Genomic DNA, 23,431 nt, shown 5'->3' with positions numbered 1-23,431 from the left:
CCTGAGTCTTTTCACATTTAAATAGACAGACACAGACACCCACACTCACACCCACTCACAGATACGCATTACGATTCCGCAGAGCTCCAAGCCAACCATCACTCCAGGGGAGGAATTTTGCTTACCGCACACTATGAAGCTCCTCACTGTTTTTCTTACCTTATTAGCATCTCCATTGTGTAAGTGGCTTCCAGATAAATGTGAAAAATGAAATGTAACTAAAGGAAACATGTTATTAATAAATACTTCCTCATTGACCCTAGGTGTCTACTGCAGTGTTCGACTCGTGGAATCTGGCCCAGGACTGGTGAAACCAGGAGGGTCTCTGAGACTAACCTGCACAGTCACTGGGGACTCTGTTCAGAGCAAGCTTTGGGACTGGATCCGACAGGCTCCTGGGAAAGGATTGGAGTGGCTGGGGGAAATAGATTGGCATAAATCAAACTGGCGGACAGACTATGCTCCATCTCTCCAGGGCCGCATCACCCTTTCTGCCGATGCCTCCAGCAACACATATTCTCTCCAGCTGAACTCCCTGACAACTGCAGACACTGCCATGTATTACTGTGCACGAAATACACAGTGACACAAATCAAAGAAGGAACTGTACAAAAAGAGGAAGGAATTTGCTACTGTCGGGCTTTCCATGCCCATCAGCTGTAAACTTAAATATCTGCTTGCTTGTAAAGATAGTTGTTTTTAATATATGAGAATTAAATGGCTGTCGACATTTTTACAAAGAATTTTCAGAGAACTATTTACTCTGTCACATCACCCTTGGGCCTGATCTACTAAAATGTGCTTGTCAGCTGGTGATACCAACATCAAGTGGTCATCATGATTAGAAATTGATTTTACCTCACTTGACCTCAGCAGCAATGCTTTCCCAGAGATTCACTTGGCACATTCATCTACTACTTATTAAGTGTATAGAAACCAAGTGATGCCATGTCTTTGTGAACCTGGGTGCAGTCTCTTGTTTGCAAGAACTCATTCAAGGGGGCAGAACTTGCTTCATCTTGAATGGGAAAATCTTTTCCAGAGTGTCCCCAGGCAGGACCTTATATGATCCTTTGAAGCCAGACATGGGGGTTTCTGTAGCATCAATAAACCATCTTAGGGAGTCAGGAAAAGCTCCCAATTTGCCCAGCTGCACGCTTTGAAGGAGCAGTTTGCTTGATCCCAGTGCTGTCTTGGTGACTGGCAGAGGCTCACCTGGAATTCTGCAGAGAGGCTGCTCTACCTCCACCACTCAGCTAGCCTCCAAGCAACAAGCAGTGTCATTTAAAAAAATAGCATGCCACTTCCACCCCACCCACCCGGACTGCCTCAAGAGCTGCTGGCCTGGTGGGTGGTGGAGGGAGAAAGACAGGAAAGGTGCTTTTGCCATCCAGGAAACCTGTGCTGTAGCCTCAAGAGTAGGGATGTGCACAAAACCGGTTCGCCCGGTTTGGTTTGGATCCAAACCGGGTCCGAACCAGGAGGGGGTGGTTCGGTTTTGGTTTTGTCCGAACCACCCCCCGGTTCGGTTCGGATATGAACTGAACTGGTTCGGATCTCAAAAAGTAGCTAGTATGGTAGCTGGCACCCAGGGGTATCTGTCACCCAAACCCCAAAGCAATCGGACACTCGTATGATTTTTTATGAATTTTTGAAAATTATTTTTATTTTTTTCTCATAGGATATAATGTGACTCCAACCATCCCATTATTCCTTATTGTGGAGCACCCATGGGTGCCAACAACCATGCAAACCCTGAAGCAATCAGACACCCCTATGATTTTTTATGAATATTTGAAATGTTTTTAATTATTTTTCTCATTATAATGGGACTTGAACCAGTCCATATACCCTATTTTGGAGAACCTAGGGGCACAAAAGCGGGGTGGGTGGTATACAGGCAGGGGTGCCTACCACCCAAAAAATCCCAAGGCAATTGGACACTCCTCTGATTATTGGTGAATTGTTAAAGTATTTTTGAATTCTTCATAGAGAATAATGAGGATTGCAGAAAATGTATAGCTTCACGTCGGGGGGAAAGGGGTGTCGTAGAGTGGAGTGTGGTGGGTGGTAGTTCCTAGGGTGGGCAAGGAAGCTACCTGAATTATTTGAAAGGAATTGGGGAAAAGGGTGATTTTTGGTTAATTGTTGAAGTTTACGTGTCTTTAAGGTTTCCCCCCATTAGATATAATGAAGGGTGTATCACTTCACATTGGGGGGAAAGGGGTGGCCTAGAGCGGTGAGGGGTTGGTGGTAGTGCCAGTTGGGGCAGGGAAGCTACCTGAATTATTTGAAAGGAATTGGAGAAAAGGGTGATTTTTGGTTAATTGTTGAAGTTTACGCGTCTTTAAGGTTTTTCCTCATAAGAAGTTATAATGGAGCTTTCAGCAGCCCCATAAGTGCACGGGGGGTGCTGGGGTGGCCCAGAGCGAGTGGTGGTGTAGTGCACATAGGGTGCCAACCACCCCCATGGGTTTCTAACCCATGGGGTACAGGGTTCTCTTGTTTCTGAGGTATTGAGTGTGGATTCTATGATAGCATATTAGAGTGGATTCATGGTGTCTCATTGAAAATCTCATTTGCTATCATAGAATCCACACTCAATGCCTTTATTGGTTGCCAATACACATAAGACCCATTTCTTTGTCATCTCCACAGAAGGTCATAAGTAGAGATGGCAAACACACATGACAAATGGGCATCATACAGATATTTCCTATCCTACCGGAAGAGATATTAATGTGAACAAATCATTGCAATGCTCTGTACAGTATATTCAGTACAGTGTTCATTCTGTTCATACTGTTCATTCAGTATAGACAATATTCATAAATCACTCACTGTGAATCCAAGATTCATTGTGGGCTTCCTGTTGGATGTATTTTCAGTTGAAAACCCAGGTTCGATACTGAGCATTGTGTGAAGGTCTGTAAGTCAAGAGATTGAAGTAGAGGGGCCATGCATATCTCCTAATCATACAACATCCACCAAAGAGGTGACAGACAGAACAAATCACCCTAGATGACTCGAGCCTATGACCCAAGACACATGTCACAGGCAAATTGTAGCATTTCCCCTTTCGGAAATGGCTGTGTTACTGGCATTCTTGGCTCCTCAAGGGTATTCGTCCCATGCAGTTTTCAGACTGTAGTACTCCAGATGTTGCTGAACTACAACCCACACCATCTTCAGCCACAATAAATTGTAGCTGAGGACGATTGGAGGAGCCGTCCAGCAACAAGACACACGTCACAGGCAAATTGTAGCATTTCCCCTTCCAGAAATGGCTGGGTGGAAGCACACTCACCAGAACACATCTGTCCTGTTGTCCAGCTTACGGCTCAGAGGAAATGATATGTATTTGTCCCTTTGTTTCTGGAGAATCTGGTTTTGCCCTCTTCTGACTGAGCAGCCTCACTGTCAATCCTAAGGCATCTTTTTATCATCTCACTGCACTGCACTGATTGGCTGTTTCATGAGTCTTTATGGAAGATACCACTCCCATCTCTGGCCCAGATTCAAAATGGAGAGGAAAAGGATGAATTACCTTCCAGGGCCTTATCCAAAATCATGCCAGGTGCTTGAATCTCCTTCTTGTTTTCCCTCTCCCATGCTTGATTCTTTTCAGGCCAAGAGCAAAAATGAGGAAAGCAACAATCACACCTTTTTCTCTGGGAGCCTTTGGATGACAAGTGAGATAGAGGGTAGGCTTAAGCGAGGTTAACCTCATAAGCCAAGAATTGTACCACAGATGATCCAGCAGACAAAATTTGAGTGTTTACACAGCCCTCAGTCACTTTGGAAAAAATAAATTCTGGGACCCACCAATCCTACTACAACAAACCCTCACATTTAGGATGGCACTTTGAAGAGGGATTGGTGGCTTTTTCTCTTACTGAAACCCTGCAGTTCCAGACGTCCTCTATCTGGAGCATGGGTTTTCAGCCTATAGTATCCAGATGTTGCAGAACTACAACCCCCATCATCTTCAGCCATTATAAATTGTAGTTGGGGACAATTGGAGTAGCAGTCCAGCAACATCTGGAGTACTACAGGTTGGGAACTCTTGCTCTAGAGCTCATAAATCTCTGCCGAGTCCCATGCCAAATATAACAAACAAGCCTCTATTCAGAAAACCACACCTCAAGCCTCTCTTCCTTCTACTTCTCACCAGAGGGCAGTAGCAGCATAAGAAAGAAACTGGCCATGAGAGAAATGAAATGGGCATCCAAGTATGGAGGTTTGTGGTTTCAACTGTGAACCTGATTATTTCCCTCCTAGTGTGCATAGAAACCAACACTGTATGAGGACTTCAAAAGTCTGATTCCTCAAGAGACTTACCCAGTTTTCTGTGAAAAGCTTTGGCGGCATTAGCAGACTAGCCAACAGGCAAAGTGAACACAATAGCTTAGCATTCTTATGGCAATTTTTAGGAAAGGTGATCTCAAAAGTTTATGTTCCATAAGGCTAAAAAGAGGAGGGGCTACTGTCAGAAAAGTCACTCAAATATATTTTTGAGTGGAAAGGTGGCTTGGACTTAAGATACCAGTCCCCCAAATCCTGCTCATCTCAGGTTGCTTTGTCCTCATCACACAAAGGAAGTGGGCCCTGGGCTCTCAGCAGCTTCTCAATGATGGTGATTCCTGATGCCAGCCATGAGACTTCCCCTTCATGCCAATTCTGATGCAAATCCCAAAACTGCCCTTTACCCCCTTAAAGGAAGCTGCTGCTGGTGCCAAGGAGACTTTCCCTCCTGAGGCAAGGATCATCTTGGCTAGGCACATTTTGTCAGGAGTATAGCCTGGGGCTAAGGAGTTAAATCAATCTCCCTACACACTGTGGTCCTGATCCTGACATCTCTCCCACCACATGGTTGCTAGTTGCAATTAAAACAATGAATGTGTGAGGCCAATGGATGTGTGAGGTTTACAGAATTTGCCCAGAGAAATTATATGTACTTAATGGACTTTTCCATCCCTGGCAAGAATAACTTTGAAGGAAATCTTTGCATGATTCTGAAGAGTTTCCCCAGCCCTGCTAGACAAGCTCTCTGCTTCTCTTGCTGGCACAGTTCATTTGGAAGGCTGGAGTGTGCCCCTTATCACGCCTTATAACATGCAGCACATGCAAATGAGCAGAATTATTTCTCCGTCTTCAAGGCTGCTGTGGTCAAACCAGCCCTCTAAATACTCTCAGCCTTCTAGGATTGGTCCAGTCAAAGAAGGAACTCCACTCTCAACATTCCCCCAACACAGAGAGACATGATACTTTGGTTGATCCTCCTTCTTTTTGCAGCTCTCTCAGGTAAATATTCTCTCCTATGTTACTTCCACAGACAAGTGAATATTTCTCCACAATTTCCCCTGATTCTTCATTTGTCTCTCATTTGCAGGCTGCCAGACAGAGGTTCAACTGGTGGAGACTGGAGGTGGTGTTGTGAGCCCCGGAGGCTCCCTCCGCCTCTCCTGCAAGGCTTCAGGATTCACCTTCACTGACTATCCGATGCACTGGATCCGGCAGGCTCCTGGAAAAGGACTTGAGTGGGTGGCTGGAATTAGCAGCCCCAGTGGAAGCAGCCAGTGGTACAACCCCAAGGTTCAGGGGTGATTCACCATCTCCAGAGACAATTCCCAGACTTCAGTCCATCTACAAATGGGCAGCTTGAAGCCTGAAGACTCTGCCTTGTATTACTGTGCAAGAGGCACAGTGGCAGCTTCTAACTTCCTCCTGATACAAAAACCTCAGCGAGGCCCCCACTAGCTGTAGCTGTGGATGGTTTTGAAGTGCTTCAGAGATCAAAGTGGAAAGGAGCTAATACAGCAAATCAGGCAGAATGTTAGGTTGGAAAAATTCATACTTCTGTCCTTCATAATACCCGTATCTACATCAGCTGTGGAGAAAGTAAATGTCCAATTACTCTCACCCAAGAAAAAGCTTATGTTAATTCTTCACAAAACCAGACTACAGTCCTCTCCCAGCTTTTCCAAAGGATGCAGCAGACATAAGCATCAACTGTTAGGTGAGCTGGTCTTGTGGTAGCAAGCATGACTTGTCCCCTTAACTAAGCAGGGTCTGCCCTGGTTGCATACAAAAGGCAGACTAGAAGTGTGAGCTCTGTCAGATCTTCCCCCTCAGGGGATGGAGCTGCTCTGGGAAGAGCAAAAGATTTCAAGTTCCCTCCCTGGTGGCATCTCCAAGATAGGGCTGAGAGAGATTCCAGCCTGCAACCTTGGAGAAGCCGCTGCCAGTCTGTATAGACGATACTGAGCTGGATAGACACTAGTCGGACTCAGTATATGACACCTTCCTATGTTCCATTAAGACCAAATGCTCAGCTCAGGAAGAAGGCTTGAGTGGGGCCCACATCGGGAGTTATGGCAAGGAACCCGTTCAAATGAGCACAACCATTTCTCCACCTTCATGGCTGCTGCAGCCAAACCACCCTGTAAATACTCTGAGTCTGTTAAGAATGGGCCACTCATAGATATAAAACCCAATATATATATAGCAATGTCTATATATAGCCTCTGGGCTCCCTGTTGGATGTACTTGCAGTGGAAAACCCAGGTTTGATACTGAGCATTGTGTGAAGGTCTGTAAGTCAAGAGCTTGAAGTAGGGGATCCATGCATATCTCCTCATCATACAACATCTACCAAAGAGGTGACAGACAGAATGAATCACCCTAGAGGACTCGAGCCAATGAGCCAAGACACACATCACAGGCAAATTGTAGCATTTCCCCTTCCAGAAATGGCTGTTCCTGGCATTCTTGGCTCCTCAAGGGTTTTCATCCCATATTAATACTGCCCCCTTCTATGCTGAGAAATTTATGCAAAGTCAGGAGCAGCTTTCCTTCCCACATATCATAATCATCATATTATTTACATTTTATATCCCGTTCTTCCTCCAAGAAGCCCAGAGCAGTGTACTACATACTTAAGTTTCTCCTCACAACATCCCTGTGAAGTAGGTTAGGCTGAGAGAGAAGTGACTGGCCCAGAGTTACCCAGCAAGTCTCATGGCTGAATGGGGATTTGAACTCAGGTCTCCCCGGTCCTAGTCCAGCACTCTAACCACTACACCATGCTGGCACCCTCAAAGCCTCTCACCCCACAGACTTCCTAGCACAGCCCACAGAAACCCTTTGAGATCCAGCCCATATCTCTGCAATGTAGTCCATATTGCCAGTCATCATGGTTCTGGCTGCCTCCTCATGTGCATGGAGTTTTCTAGTGGAGATTATTCCTACTGGCACTCAACTTGTGTTCTGAAATTTTTCTAATCTGCTGTTTCTCTATCCCAGTTCTTTCTCATTTCAGCAGGTGCCCTTTCAGGGCAGGTGGTTTTGGCCCAGGCTGATGATCCAGTACTGAAAAAACCTGGAGAATCCCAGAAAATGACTTGTGCAGTCACTGGGTTTGACCTTAAGGGCCACTGGATGAACTGGGTCCAACAGAAGTCTGGCAAAGGATTGGAGTGGCTTGTTTACTATTTCAACACTGCTTCTGGGAACAGTTTCTATTCCTCTGCAATCTGAGGGAGATTCACAGCCTCAAAGGGAGGTTCAAACTTCTGCTTGCAAATGAACAGCCTGAAAGCACAGGATACAGCTGTGCATTACTGTGCAAGAGAGCCACAGGGAGAGAGATCCCACTAGAACTCAAGAATAAAAACCCTTCATTCCATGAGCTCTGGAGGGAAATGACCAGAGAGGGCAGCAGAGATCAGCCACGAATCGGGAACATAACTAAAGCAGAAGACATAATACATCAAAGAAATAAATCAGTAAGGGTTCACTGTGACTCTCTGGCCAGTTCAAGGGCAAGTCTCCCATGTGGTGAGATGTTGCCTCAAAGAGGTAAATTTTGGGCGTGACACAGGGGTGGTAAGATGCCCCCTGACCCCTCAATTAACTTCTGCTCCCTACCACCCACTGCCATTGGAGATGAACTTTTCAGAGTCTCTGTCCACTGCTCAAAGATGCACCTGGATGCAGTTGTTTGGGTTCCATAGCAGGAAAGGCAGAATCTATTGTACTGAAGTGAGCTAAGTACAGCTTGTACAAACTGGTGGCAAGTGGAACTGGCTCCACCTTCCTTGCTGCTCTGTCTTAGGGATGATCTCAAAATTCCCACCCTAATGTTCCCTGTAAGAGAGTATTTCTAAATAACAATCATTGCACCACTGATGGTCCTCTACTGCCACCGTCTCCTCCTCTCCCTAGCCTGGCATAAACCTTTCTTCTTCCCTCCCCGGACTAGTAATGAGAAGGAAGTCGATAAGGAAATAATGAAAGTGAAGAAGAGTACTGTTGATACTTTACAGAGTATTGATCCGATAGGATACCTATTAGAAACAGATATAGGGGCTCTTTCCAATATTGTTATTGTTACTTGATTTCTGATTGGAAATCCTATAAAAAGTGGAAATGTTCTCCACAGAGACCTATGTGGAAAGGGGGGGGGGGCAAATATAAATTGGGAATGGCTGGGCAGAGAAGTTTGAAATTTGGTGTACACATAATTCAGAATGACAGGACTCTGTGCATTGAATTTTAAGTAACTTGGTCTATTCAATAGTTTTAATGGGTTGTTTTTTTAAAAAAGTTAAGCCAAAATTGCGCTAACATGCAGGAATTGCAGCAAAAAAGTAATGTAACATTTGAGAATCACAGGGGAAGTGATATAACATCCAAGCATCTCAAGAAAAGTGATGTCACATCAGAGAATCTACCACTTACTTTTTACGTTTAATTTAAGTTTATTTTTTACATTCATCCCGCTCTTCCTCCAAGGATCTCAGAGCAGTGCACATGCTTATTTTTATCCTCACCTCGGACCGAACCGGGGGTGGGGTTCGGTTTGACACCGAATGGTCGAACCAAACTGGTTTGACCTCGATCAGGTTTGGGGCTGAACTTCTTTGCACATCCCTAGTTTGCAATGCATTAACCATTGCAAACCTCATAGTCCGGAAAATGCCCAGCAGTGCAAAAGGGAGGTAGGAGGATGTGCTGAAGAGGAGGAGGAGGCAGAGGTGCACCTAGGTAATTTTGGTACCTGAACCTAAAGGTCTTTGGAGGCCTCCCCTCCACTGCAGATTAAGCCTCATCATTCTCCGCTAGGCAACCACACCACCCAGGACAGACTAAAGAGAAGTTGGGGGGCCCCAGGGGCTGTGGAGGCCCTGGACTTCAGCCCCGAGGTCCAGGGGTAAGAGCACCTCTGGGAGGAGGCTGAGGAGAAGGATGTGGTGGTGGTGCATGAGGATGTTCACCAGCTCCTGCGGGTGCTCCAGGGCTTTCCAGCCTCATTGAGCTAAGGGATACTGTTCCTTTGAGAATGATCAAGAAGACAGAAATTCCTTAGGGTTTAGCCTGAACATTCTCAAAAGTGAAATTCAAACAGAGAATTTCAAGATTCCTCCAAGGAGAAATTCAAACTATAAGAACAATCCCAGGGTTTTTTCCCCCCTCAAGGAGGAACTGAAAGGTGAAGAAAATCAAATGATTTCTTTTTCTAACGAGAAAAGCAATGGAGGGCACCCTTTCCCCATCAGTCCCCACCCCATGCCAGGAAAACCTTCACTGGTTCCTTTTCTGCTTGTTTGGATGTCATGAAAAGGCAGAGGAGCAGGGCCACAAGAAGAATGGCAGCCTTTTCTCACCTGTCTGCCTCTTCCCCCCCCCCCGCCTCCATCATCCCTTAATTAATCAAGAACCAGACTGGTGCTCAGCAAGGTCTTTTTGGGCTGCCTACCAAGCATGCTCTCCTGCGACATCTCTGGTTTCCAATCCAAGTCAGGCAAACCTCTCTATTTAACTCCATCCAAATTAGATGGAAATCAGATGCAAATCTCATGTCTGGGGTTTTTACCATTTAAATAGTCACACCCACACACCAGTTCTTAGGATTTGCTGCAGACCCAAAGCAGCCATTGCTCCAGAGGAAGGAGTAACCCTTCTCCTTCACTATGAAGCTCGTCTTTCTTTTCCTTTCCTGCTTAGCATCACTGTTGCGTGGGTATCTGCCAGACAAATGGCAAGAATGAAATATCCTTGAAGCAAATGCTCTTGTTAATATATAATCAATTATAATTAATATATAATTATATATCTAATATATAATTTATATACCGCCCTGAGCCATTTTCCGAAGGGGGTATATAAATCAAATAAATAGATAGACAGATAGATAAAATAATACCTTCTTTGTCATTGCCTTTAGATGTCCACTGCAGTGTTCAGCTGGTGGAGTCTGGACCAGGAACAGTGAAACCTGGAGGATCTCTCAGACTAACCTGCACTGTCACTGGTGACTCCATCAAGAGTGTGTTCTGGGAGTGGGTCCGACAGGCTCCCGGGAAGGGACTGGAATGGCTGGGCCAGATAGATTGGAGTGTCTTCAGCTGGAGCACTTACTACGCCTCATCTCTCCAAGGCCGCATCACTCTCTCTGCCGATGCCTCCAGCAACACATATTCTCTCCAGCTGAACTCCCTGACAGCTGCAGACACGGCCACATATTACTGTGCAAGAAGAGCACAGTGACACAAAACATATGGGGAACTGTACAGAAAGAGGAAGGCATTTACTACTGGCTCTTTGTTCTCCAGAGAATCCAATCCTTATGAATTTCAGTGCCCATGAGTTTTTAAACTGAATATACTTGCTCACTGTAGAGAGGACAGGGGCATTTCTGGCACCTCTAAGACCGATTCATTGACTTTAGGATGTGCCTTAATAGGTGTAAATGTCGCGGTGATTTGCATATGTGATGACATGTGATGACAACATATGAAAATACCCCATCACAGTGCTAGAAGTATGGATAGAACTTGTCATATATTGTCCAACACAATGCTCATCAACCGAGTTAGCTGACAAATTCAGCAACCGGACATCAACTGTGGAGAAGTAAACTATATACGTTCATGTATGACCAGACCATGGTTTGTCTTGCCTACAAAAGCTATGAAAATGAAAACAATCAGTATTCATTGTTGCACAGGTCTCTTTTTTTCCTCATTTACCTACACCAGAATGGTGTGACTGTTCTTGCAACATCTGATTTTCTAGACATGAACAGTCAAATCCCTGCCAGAATCTCCCAGCCATACTCTTTCTTGCCCCATTGTAGCTCAGCAGAAGTGTGGCTTCAGGAAACATCAAGCAACATCTCCCCAGAAGAGATATATTTCAGAAGCATTTAGAGAAACAGGTGCTTGCCTTTGGTTATAATCCATACCCTATCTTATCCATCATATCCTGTGGAGCCAGCGTGGTGTAGTGGTTAGAGTGCGGGACTAGGACCGGGGAGACCTGAGTTCAAATCCCCATTCAGCCATGACACTTGCTGGGTGACTCTGGGCCAGTCACTTCTCTCTCAGCCTAACCTACTTCGCAGGGTTGTTGTGAGGAGAAACCTAAGTATGTAGTACACCACTCTAGGCTCCTTGGAGGAAAAGCGGGATATAAAATGTAAAAAAATAAAAATGAAATGAAATTCTGAAATCATTGGCTTCCTGTCAGATAGCCATCCACTTCATTCAGTTCTGACCCAATAGCCAATAACTACCTTGGGATATAGCTAAAATGCCCTTTCCTCGATGTTCCTACCCCATGCACATGTGCACAGACACCTGAATGCCCTAACAACACAATGGCAGAAGAATGCTATATCCGTGAGCACGTCCGGTCTATCTCTTTGTGCAACTGACAAGTGGAAATATGACATGCTAGGCTTGTGTGAGTTCCCCACACAGCAAGCTGGTGGTTGTGTGAACCATGCATTTTCTGACTATGCTTGCCACACAATATTCGAAGTGGAACTGGTGCCTTTTTCTCTCACTGAGACCCAGCAGCTCCAGATATACTCTAGAGCTCAGAAACCGCCTCGAAATCTCTCACCATACATAGCAAAATGGAAATTACTCTCTTCAGAAGACCAGGCCTGAAACTTCTCTTCCTTCTGCCTCTCACCACAGAGCAGTAGTAGCATAAGGAAGAAACTGGCTATGAGAGGAAGCATGGACATCTACAAATGCAAGTTTGTTGTTTCACCTGTAAGTAGCGATGCACACCAAATGGTTTTGCTTCCCTGGATTCTGGATTGATTTGATTCAAATTCAATTTGATACCATTAAAAATTCAAATCAATCTAGCTGAATTTTTAAGGGCTAGGGGGCACCAAAGTGGGTTGGGTGGCAGGGCCCCATTGGAAAAAAAAATTCAGAAGCAAGTATTTTCATGATTCTGCAGGGTACTTTACGACCTAAAAGCAGTGATACATATGCTGGTAACCTCTAGGCTGGATTACTGCAATGTGCTCTATGTGGAGCTGCCTTTGTATGTAGTCCAGAAACTGCAGTTGGTTCAGAACACGGCAGCCAGGTTGTTCTCTGGGTCATCTAGGAGAGACCATATTACTCCTGTGTTGAAGGAATTGCACTGGCTGCCAATACATTTCTGGGCAAAATACAAGGTGCTGGTCATTACCTATAAAGCCCTAAACAGCATAGGCCCTGGGTATTTAAGATAACATCTTAACCATTCATTTAAGAGACCATCTTATGGCATACTTTTGCCATAAGCCCCAGCTCTTCCTAAGATCATCTGGAGAGGTTCGCCTGCGGCTGCTGCCAACCCATCTGGCGCCTACTTGGGAACGGGCCTTCTCCGTTGTAGCCCCTGGACTTTGAAATGCGCTCCCTGTTGGAATAAAAGCCTCTTCATCTCTGGCAACTTTTAAAAGGGCACTGAAGACACAATTATTCACCGCGGCTCTTAATTCTATTTATAGTTTTAAATAATTTTAATATGGGATTTTTAATGTTTTTTTAAATCTTTTAAATGATTTTAACTGTTAAATTGATTCAATGTTTTAAATGATTTTAATTGTAAACCACCCAGAGACGCAAGTTTGGGGCAGTATAGAAATATTTCAGATAGATAGATAGATAGATAGATAGATAGATAGATAGATAGATAGATAGATAGATAGATAGATATTCCCAGGCCCTGCAGACAAGCTGGTGAACAAACCATGCTGCTGATTATCTACCTTGCAATGTAGACAAAATGCTCAGCTCAAGAAGAAGGCTATAACTCCATATCAGGAGTTATAGCATGGAACCCATGCAAATAAGGATAACCATTTCTCCGCCTTCAAGGCTGCTGAGGCCAAACCAACCTTCTAAATACTCTGAGCTTTCTAAGAGTGGAGGTAACTCAAGGAGGTAACCCCACTCTCAACGTCCACCAACCCAGCCAGAGACATGATGCTTTGGTTGCCCTTCATTCTTTCCTTTGCAGCTCTCTCAGGTTAATATTCTTCCTTGCACAAATAATACCCAGGAACAGTTAAACGTCCCTGCAGAGGATTGCCCTGACTCTTTGTTCACCTTTTCTTTGCAGGCTGCCAGGCAGAGGTTCAGCTGGTGGAGACTGGAGGGGGTGTCGTAACCCCTGGAGGCTCCCTCCGCCTCACCTGCAAGGCTTCAGGATTCACTTTTGCGGACAGTTATATGGGCTGGTTCCGCCAGCCTCCCAGGAAAGGACTGGAGTGGGTGTCTAGAATAAGTAGCTCTGCTGGAAGTGAGAAACTTTACAACCCCAAGGTACAGGGGCGATTCACCATCTCCAGAGACAATTCCCAAAGCTCAGTCCATCTGCAAATGAGCAGCTTGAAGCCTGAAGACTCTGCCTTGTATTACTGTGTAAGAGGCACAGTGGCAGCTTCTGACTTCCTCCTAGAACAAAAACCTCAGCGAGACCCACACATGCAGTAACTGTCTCTGGAAGGGGGTGCCAGAGAGACAAGAACAGATTCAGCAAGGCAGGCAACAAGCTAAGCTAGAGAGATGTATACCTTTGTCATTCATGAAATCTGTATCCTCACTCTCTAAATATATACACACAGGGTGGAAGCACACTCACCAGAACTGCAACACACACATCTCTATCCCATTGTCCCGCTTGCAGCTCAGAGGAACTAATATTCACCCTGGCTTTTAATTAATATTGTTTTAATGCTATTTTAAAATATTGTTTTAAAATTTGTAAACTGTTGTAATGTTTTAAAAATTTTGTTTTTGTTTTAACTAATGTTTTACTTTCTGTTTTTATTTTGTAGTAAACCACCCAGAAACGTTAAGTTTGAGGTGGTATAAAAATATGTTAAATAAATAAATAAATAAATAAATAAATAAATAAATAAATAAAATATTTTTGATCCTTTGTTTCTGGAGAAGCTGGTTTTGCCCTGTTCTGAATGAGTAGCCTCGCTGTCAACCCTAAAGCATCCTTTAACCTCCTTAGTGCACTGCACTGCTTGGCTGTTTCATGAGTCTGTATGGAAGATGCCACCCCCATCTCTGGCCCAGCTTCAAAATGGAAATAAGAAGGGACTATACTTCCAGGGACTATACTCCATTTTTATCCAAAATCAGGCCAGGTGCATAAATCGAGGACACCATGTGTATGCTGGTGCCGTTTGTGGGTACTTGGGACAAGCCCTGACACTGCAGGAAGCAGCATGTGATGGAACTGCTCTCCAGTTTAAAAAAGATCCCACTTGCCACTCCCCTCCCCATGGTGCCGACGAGTGAACCAGAAAGTGGGCTTACCCAAGGTTAACCTCGGAAGTCAAGAATCATAACACAGATTATCTGGGCACTGCAGTTCCTTTGCCCCCACCTGCAATCCCCCTCCCTCTTCCTGTTGTGCCGAATGCATCACTTGCCCAGCAACCATTGACCCAGATATGAGAGGGGATGTGCTTGTGGGAGGAGCTTGAGAGCAACCCCCAGGTTGCTGCATTTGAATGACAAAAGGGGGTCAGGTTGTTCTTCTTGTGCAAGCTCGACACTTAGTAGCACAACAGTTTTGCACCCGGTGCAATGTAGTTAGTACAAGTGCAGCGTTAGTCTGGATGTCAGTCAGCAATTGCAAAATAAATGCACCCTTTTGTTCACAGTCTGAATCGGAGGATACCCTTAATGAGTTTTGAATGATTGGTTGTTTCAGGAAATGCCAGTTACATGTAGTAACTGTGGCTGGAATGGGGGTGCTAGAGAGACAAGAAGGGATACAGCAAGGCAGGCAAAAAGATAAGCCAGAGAGATTTATACCTTTGCCATTCATGGACTCTGCATCCTCATTCTGCATATATGCACGCAGGGTGGAAGCACACTCACCAGAACACATCTATCATGTTGTCCAGCTTGCAGCTTAGAGGAAATGATATGTATTTGTCCCTTTGTTTCTGGAGAAGCTGATTTTGCTCTCTTCTGAATGAACAGCCTCACTGTCAATCCTAAAGCATCTTTTTATCATCTCAGTGCACTTCACTGATTGGCTATTTCATGAGTCTTTATGGAAGATACCACTCCCATCTCTGGCACAGATTCAAAATGGAGAGGAAAAGGATGGGGCGTATCCAAAATCATGCCAGGTGCTTGAATCTCTTTCTTGTTTTCCCTCTCCCGTGCTTGATTCTTTTCAGGCCAAGAGCAAAAATGAGGAAAAGCAACCATCACACCTTTTTCTCTGGGAGCCTTTGGATGACAAGTGAGATAGAGGGTAGGCTTACCCGAGGGTAACCTCATAAGCCAAGAATTGTACCATAGATGATCCAGCAGAGAAAATTTGAGTGTTTACACAGCCCTCAGTCACTTTGGAAAAAATAAATTCTGGGACCCACCAGTCCTACTACAACAAACCCTCACATTTAGGATGGCACTTTGAAGAGGGATTGGTGGCTTTTTCTCTTACTGAGACCGAGCAGCACCAGACATCCTCTGTCTGGAGCATGGGTTTTCAGCCTATAGTACTCCAGATGTTTCTGAACTATATATTGTATTTGGGGACAATTGGAGTAGCAGTCCGGCAACATCTGGAGTACCACAGGTTGGGAATTCTTGCTCTAGCGCTCATAAATCTCTGCTGAGTCCCATGCCAAATATTACCAAACAAATATTACAAAACAAGTCTCTCTTCAGAAAACCAGACCTCAAGACACTCTTCCTTCTGCTTCTCACCAGAGAGCAGTAGCAGCCTAAGAAAGAACCTGGCCATGAGAGAAATGAAATGGGCATCCAAGTATGCAGGTTTGTGGTTTCAACTGTGAGCCTGATGATTTCCCTCCTAGTGTGCATGGTAACTGACACTGTATGAGTACTTCGAAAGTCTGATTCCTCAAGAGACTTACCCACAGTTTTTTTTAAAAAGCTTTGGCGGCACTAGAGGACTAGCCAACAGGCAGAGTGAACACAATAGCTTAACATCCTTATGGCAATTTTTAGTCAACTTTATTGGTTTATTACTCATCCTCTCTGCGATCCACTGGGAACTCATAAAGAATGAACACAGGAACCAGAACAACCTTCCTGGATTCAAATTTTCCTGAATCCAATACTAGTACCCACACCAAGTTCTTTGATGTTACAAATTGTGGGGTCATCTTAAATTTAGAGTGCTGGTTATTTAGGGTAAATACTGGTTATTCAGGGTAAAGTTATAACTTATATAATGTACTGTATAACCTGTATTTAGCCTCTATTTTTAAAGGTTGGGTCATCTTAAATTCAGGGTAAACGTGGGTAGCAAGTCTATTGGAGAAGGCTCTAAAGTGGAGCAATGTCATGTATGAAAAGTCCATAAGTTAAACTTCAGATATATGAACTTGAAGCAGGCAGGGCAATAGTTACATATCCATGTCTGAGGATTGTGCCAACTTCTTACCCTGTATGGGGGAAACTGTAGAGCAGGAGTCGACAAACCCGTCAGTCCAGCAGTTGTTGAACCGCAACTCCTATCATTCCCAGACAACTTCAGCCATATGAACTTAAAGCAGGCGAAACACACGTCAGGTTGTTCAATTTTGTCAACTTCTTACCCTGTATGGGTTCAGCAAACAAATTGGTCCAGCAGTTGCTGAACTGCAACTTTTATCATTCCAAACCATTTTGGCTGGTGATGATGGGAGTTGTAGTTCAAGAACAGCTGGAGAGCCAAGGTTGCCAACCCCTGCTCTTCAACGAGAGTGACTGAGAGAGTTGTAGCTCCTCAAATGACTTGTAATATGAAGAACGACGTCTCAGAGTTCCTTATTTCCTGCAAGCATTTCCTATGAACAGAGAGGAGGAGGAGCAACGGGAGGGAGGGTAAGATAAGACCTTAACAACCAGGGAGATTGAGATCTATCCCAAGGACAATGGGAAGGAACCAGTACTTCTGATGCAACCATTTGAGAGCCAATAGTCATCAGCATGTATACAAGGGAGCAGTCCCTTTTAATGATGAGTAAAGATACATAGCCTGCTGCCATGTCTGGCTATCAGTACGAATGAGGCAAAACTCTCTTTTAAACTCCTACCTTGATTAGCTGAAAATTATATGCAAATTCCATACCTGCGGGTTTTCCCATTTAAATAGTCACACCCACACAACAGGCCTTAGCATCTGCTGCAGAGCCAAGCCACTCCAAAGGGAAGAGTTTCTCTTATTGCAGACCATGAATCTCCTCTTTGTTTTTCTTTTCTTAACAGCATCTCTGTTACGTGAGTATCTTGCAGATAAATGTGTAAGAATGAAATGCTGTTGAAGCAAATACTCTCATTAATACCGGCTTTGTCACTGCCCTTAGATGTCCACTGCAGTGTTCAACTTGTGGAGTCCGGACCCGGAACAGTGAAACCTGGAGGATCTCTTAGACTAACCTGCACTGTCACTGGTGACTCCATCAAGAATGAGTACTGGGAGTGGGTCCGACAGGCTCCCGGGAAAGGACTGGAATGGCTGGGCCAGATAGACTGGTATAGAAGCAACTGGCGCACATACTATGCCTCATCTCTCCAAGGCCGCATCACTCTCTCTGCCGATGCCTCCAGCAACACATATTCTCTCCAGCTGAACTCCCTGACAGCTGCAGACACGGCTACATATTATTGTGCAAGAAGAGCACAGTGACACAAAACAAATGGGTAACTGTACAAAAAGAGGAAGTCATTTGGTACAGGCTCTTAAGAGAGTTCCAGCCCTAATATCAATGTAAATGCTCATCAGTTGTTACATAAGTTTGCTTACAGGGCAAAAAATCTTCAAGCACCTCAAAGTCCAATTCATTTATTTTAGGGTGAGCTTTCTTTGGCTCAGTATCTTGCATATATGAATATGCCATTACAGTTTCTTAAAGACAATGCTTCCCAATAGTTCACCCATTCAGCAACCTGTCATCAGCTGCAGAATGTAAATGATGTATGTTCATGAATAAACTAGCTCATATTTTTCAATGTATACCAAAAGGGGGAAACTAGAGAGATTTTTCATGGGTTCCACAGTTCTGTTCTCCTTTTTGGCTACACCAGAATGGCATATCTATTCCTCTGACATCTGAATTCATGTAGACATGACTGGGGAAATCCCTGCCAGAAAATCCAACCCACAATCTTATAGGAACATAGGAAACTGCCTTCTGCCGCGTCAGACCATTGGTTCATCTGCATGACCTGGCATAACCCAGGCCACACAGAGACCCATTGCACAGGTGTGGCAGTCTCCAAAATGGGGGGAAAGGCCCAAATGAGTAGAAGAATGGCTGAACAGCCTAGTTTGGGAAGCAAGGGAGGTCGGTGGGGGAGGTAGAACCTCCACAGACCCCCCGACGCCACTGCGGAGAACCTCCTGGAGGGGGTAATTATAATAACAAAAATAAATAAATTTAAAACAGGAAAAGCTCACGAACCGCCCCCCCCGGACAGAACCAAATGGGTGGTGGTGTTGAGGGGGTGCCACACCAAACTGGCCAGGTCTGGTCTGGGTCTGGTTCAAACTTGAACCAAATCGGACCAGCCAGTTCCATGCACTCCACTAATTTGCAGTGCCCTCTTGCAAATATAACGGTATGAACACTAAATCTATATAGAGCCAGCGTGGTGTAGTGGTTAGAGTGCTGGACTAGGACCGGGGAGACCCGAGTTCAAATCCCCATTCAGCCATGAAACTAGCTGGGTGACTCTGGGCCAGTCACTTCTCTCTCAGCCTAACCTACTTCGCAGGGTTATTGTGAAAAAGAAACTCAAGTATGTAGTACACCGCTCTGGGCTCCTTGGAGGAAAAGCAGGATATAAATGTAAAAATAATAATAATAATAATAATAATACATCTGCACAAATGCAATGCACAAATGTATATCCTGCACATATTTCATCCACTACAAAACCAGGATTCAATTGGTATTGGGGGGGGGCAGGCTTGTTGGGTTTTCCCCCCATGGGAAACCCAGGTCTGATACTGCATAACCTGTGAAAGTTCCCGTAGTTAAGCTCAGGGCTATGAACCTGATGGGGCCATGCCCATCTCCTCACCAAAACAAATCCTCTTCCCATCATAATTCAACGATCTCCAAAATACAATGCTCCACAAACCATGAGGAGCAGCAGAAAATAAAAGGATCTCTACGGCTAATCTCTCCAGATGTCTGAAGGCAATGAGCCATTCCAGATGTCAAGGCAAATTGTAGCCCCTCCCCTTTCCAGAAGTAGCTGCTCCCTGGGTTTCTTGCTTCCTCAAGGGTCTGCATCCCATATTAATACTGCCCTGTTTGTTGCGGAGCAATTTATGCAAAGTGAGGAGAACTTTTGCTTCCTACTTATACCCTCAAAGCTGCTCACCCCACAGACTTCCTGGCACAGCACACAGAGGCTATCGGACATCCAGCCCACCTCTCTGCAATGCAGTCCTTATTACCAATACTCATTGCTTTGGCTGCCTCATCATGTACGTAGAGTTTTCTGTTGGACTTGATTCCTACTGGCACACAAACTGTGTTTTCATATAACAACAGAACTCTGTTGCTCTCAACTCTCTCTCCTTTGTCTTCCACTCCCAGGTGTCTTCTCACAACAGGTGGTTCTGACCCAAGACAATGATCCAGTGTTGAAAAAACCTGGAGAATCCCATAAACTGACTTGTGCAGTCACTGGGTTTGATCTGAGCAGCTACTGGATGGCCTGGGTCAGGCAGAAGCCTGGCAAAGGACTGGAATGGATTGTTAGCTATTACAACACTGGGAACAGTCATTATTCCCCTGCAATCCAAGGGCGATTCACAGCCTCAAAGGGAGGCTCCAACTTCTACTTGCAAATGAGCAGCCTGAAAGCAGAGGACACAGCCATGTATTACTGTGCAAGAGACACAGTGGGAGGAATCCCACTAGCTCCCATACAAAAACCCCACCATGCATGAAGTTTGAAGATAAATGACTAGAGGGGGTGCCAGTGAGCCATGAATCAAAAGAATAACTAAAGCAGATCTAATCATATATGCCAAAGAAATAAATTAATGCTCAACAGCTGTGATTATTTGACTTCACCCAGGGGCAGTCCTCCCATGAGGTGAGATGAAACCGTTGCCTCAGGAAGTTTGATTTTTGGGGCAACACTGGGGAGGCAAAATACCTTTTCCCCACCCCCACCACCACACTAGCTTCACTCCACTGCCCACCAACTGCCCACCAGCACTAAAGAGGCTCTTTTCAGAGTCACTGTTTCTGAAAGAGCCACCCCAAAATGGTCCTCTGCCATCTTCTGCCATCACTGTTTCATCCTAATCCAGCACTCACCTTTCTATTTCCTTCTTTAGGCTAGTAATTAAAAGGAAGTGGAGAGGAAATGTGGAGAATTTTCTCTGCTCTGTCCAGAACTAAGTTCCAGAGTTCCTTACTTCCTGAAGGCATTTCCTAAGAATAGTTAGAAAGAGGAGCCAACATTAGGGGGGCAAGAGGGAGGAGCACCATAACAACCAGAGATATTAAGATCCATCACAGGGAAGGTGGGAATCAGTGCTCTGGATACAATCAGTAGGGATGTGCCTGAACCAAAATTCAGACTGAATTCTAACCAAACTGCTGGTTCACGAGGCAGTTCAGTTTAACTGATTGGACAGGCTGGTCTTATCGACTGAGTTGGTTTAGTGGTTCGAAGGGCTATGCTTGTAAAGGGGAATAAAAATTCTTCTAAAGGGCAGACAGAGGGTGGTGAGCAGGCACCTTGAAAAGTAGATTCATGTTCTTACTGGCCCATGGGAAGTCAATTCCACCTCTCTAAAGCTCCCTTACGTAGCCCAAGCATGAGACACTCCCTCCCGCAAACTCATCCATGCAGTGGCAATACAGTTCCAATAGGTTGCTTGAGGGAACACCGCACACTTTGGCTGTGCCAGAGGGCTTTGAGGGGCGGCTTCGGGAGCTGCTGGGCCATTAAGAACTTTAATCTACTTTTAAAGGTTCCTTCTCACCACTACCCGCCAGCCGCCTTTTTGGAGTCTTTTCAAATATTTCTCTACCCCTTTGCTTGTAAAGGGATCACTGGATCCCCCTTTACAAGAAAAGCCCCTCAGGCTCAACCCCAAACCAGTCCACCATGACACGGGCTCTGCCCAGGTGGCTCAGAGTGAATGGTGGTGTAGTGCACATAGGGTGCCAACCACGCCCAAAACGACAAGCCCATGGGGCACTGGGTTTTCATGTTTCTGAGGTGTTCTTCTGAGAGTAGATTCTCTGGTAGGAAATGAGAGTGGATTCAATGTTTGTCATTGAATCCACTCTCATTTCCTACCAGAGAATCTAAGAACATAAGAACAGCCCTGCTGGATCAGGCCCAAGGCCCATCTAGTCCAGAATCCTTTTTCACACAGTGGCCCACCAGATGCCTCTGGAAGCCTACAGGCAGGAGCTGAGGGCATGCCCTCTCCTCTGCTGTAACTCCCCCACAACTGGTACTCAGAGGCATCCTGAGCTGGGGACGATGGGAGTAGCAGTCCAGCAACATCTGGAGTACCACCGGTTGAGAACTCTTGCTCTAGAACTCATAAATCTCTGCCGAGTCCCATGCCAAATATTACAAAACAAGCCTCTCTTCAGAAAACCAGACCTGCAGCCTCTCTTCCTTCTGCATCTCACCAGAGGGCAGTAGCAGTATAAGAAAGAAACTAGCCATGAGAGAAATGAAATGGGCATCCAAGGATGCAGGTTTGTGGTTTCAACTGTGAGCCTGATGATTTCCCTCCCAGTTTGCATGAAAACGGGCACTGAATGAGTACTTCGGAAGTCTGATTCCTCAAGAGACTTACCCACAGTTTTCTTTTAAAAGCTTTGGCGGCGCTAGAAGACTAGCCAACAGGCAGAGTGAACACAATAGCTTAGCATCCTTATGGCAATTTTTATTCAACATTATTGATTTATTACCCACCCTCTCTGTGATGTACAGGGAACCCATACAGAATGAACAGAGGAACAAGAACAACCTTCCTAGATTCAAATTTTCCTGAATCCAAGACTAGTTTTCGCCCAAGTTCTTTGATGTTAGAAATTGGGGGTCATCTTAAATTCAGAGTGCTGTTCGTTTTGGGGAAAATACTGTATAACATGTATAAAGTACTGTATAAACTGTATTTAACCTCTATTTTTAAAGGGGGGGTCATCTTAAATTCAGAGTAAATATGAGTAGTAATCTATTGGAGGAGGCTCTAAAATGGAGCAATGTCATGTGTGAAAAGTCTATAAGTTAAACTTCAGACATATGAACTTGAAGCAGGCGGGGCAATGGTTACATGCTCACATCTGAGGATCGTGCCAACCTCTTACCCTGGATGGGGGAAACTGTAGAGCAGGAGTCAGCAAACTAATCGATCCAGCTGTTGTTGAACTGCAACTCCCATCATTCCCAGCCATTGTGCCTGGGGATGATGGTTCAAGAACAGCTGGAGAGCCAAGGTAGCCAACCCCTGCTCTAGGGCCTGCAAGAAGAGTGACTGAGAGAGTTGTACCTCTCCACATGACTTGCTATATGAAGAACTAATATTCTCAGAGTTCCTTAGTTCCTGCAAGCATTTCCTATGAACAGATAGGAGGAGCACCGGGAGGGAGGCATGAGAGATTGAGATCCACCCCAAGGACAGTGGGAAGGAACCAGTGCTTCTGATAGAACTATATGAGAGCCAATAGTCTTCAGAATGTATAGAAGGAAGGATACAAGATCCCAAAGGCAAGGAACAGTCCCTTTTAAAAATGAAAGAAGATACATAGCCTACTGCCATGTCTGGCTATCAGTACAGATGAGGCATCTGTAAGAAGACTGGAGTGGGTCCCTTATAACATGGAGCCCATGCAAATGAGCAGAACCATTTCTCCTCCTTCAAAGCTGCTTCCACTAAACCAACCCTGTAAATACTTCGAGCCTTCTAAGATAGGGCGACTGAAGGAGGTGACCCAACTCTCAACATTTTCCTAACACAGAGAGATATGATACTTTGGCTGATCCTCCTCCTCTTTTTTTCAGCTCTCTCGGGTAAATATTCTCTCTTATGTAACACCCAGGGAAATCTAAATATTTCTCCACATTTCCCCCTGATTGTTCATCTGTCTCTCATT

General features: G+C 45.0%; 3 gene segments (V, D, J or C); all 3 read left to right on the top strand.

Moving 5' to 3' along the window:
• Positions 1-79: 79 nt before the first annotated feature.
• On the top strand, positions 80-6,077 carry LOC128330544 (immunoglobulin heavy variable 4-59-like; the record flags this gene model as incomplete). The annotated part of the segment is given in 3 exon segments: positions 80-179; positions 264-578; positions 6,064-6,077. Coding segments are annotated over 3 exon segments (375 nt in total), but the record flags the coding sequence as incomplete, so codon positions are not given.
• Positions 5,187-5,693, top strand: LOC128330546 (Ig heavy chain V region C3-like). The segment is given in 2 exon segments: positions 5,187-5,304; positions 5,393-5,693. Coding segments are annotated over 2 exon segments (258 nt in total).
• Positions 6,078-13,251: 7,174 nt separating the features above from the next.
• On the top strand, positions 13,252-15,574 carry LOC128329625 (Ig heavy chain V region 6.96-like). The segment is given in 4 exon segments: positions 13,252-13,323; positions 13,417-13,737; positions 13,884-13,945; positions 15,506-15,574. Coding segments are annotated over 4 exon segments (498 nt in total).
• Positions 15,575-23,431: the final 7,857 nt, after the last annotated feature.

The sequence above is a fragment of the Hemicordylus capensis genome, chromosome 6, assembly GCF_027244095.1.
Source record: "Hemicordylus capensis ecotype Gifberg chromosome 6, rHemCap1.1.pri, whole genome shotgun sequence".
NCBI lineage: Eukaryota > Metazoa > Chordata > Lepidosauria > Squamata > Cordylidae > Hemicordylus > Hemicordylus capensis.
Note: the sequence above shows the minus strand (reverse complement) of the source record. Positions and strands in the feature narration are given on the sequence as shown.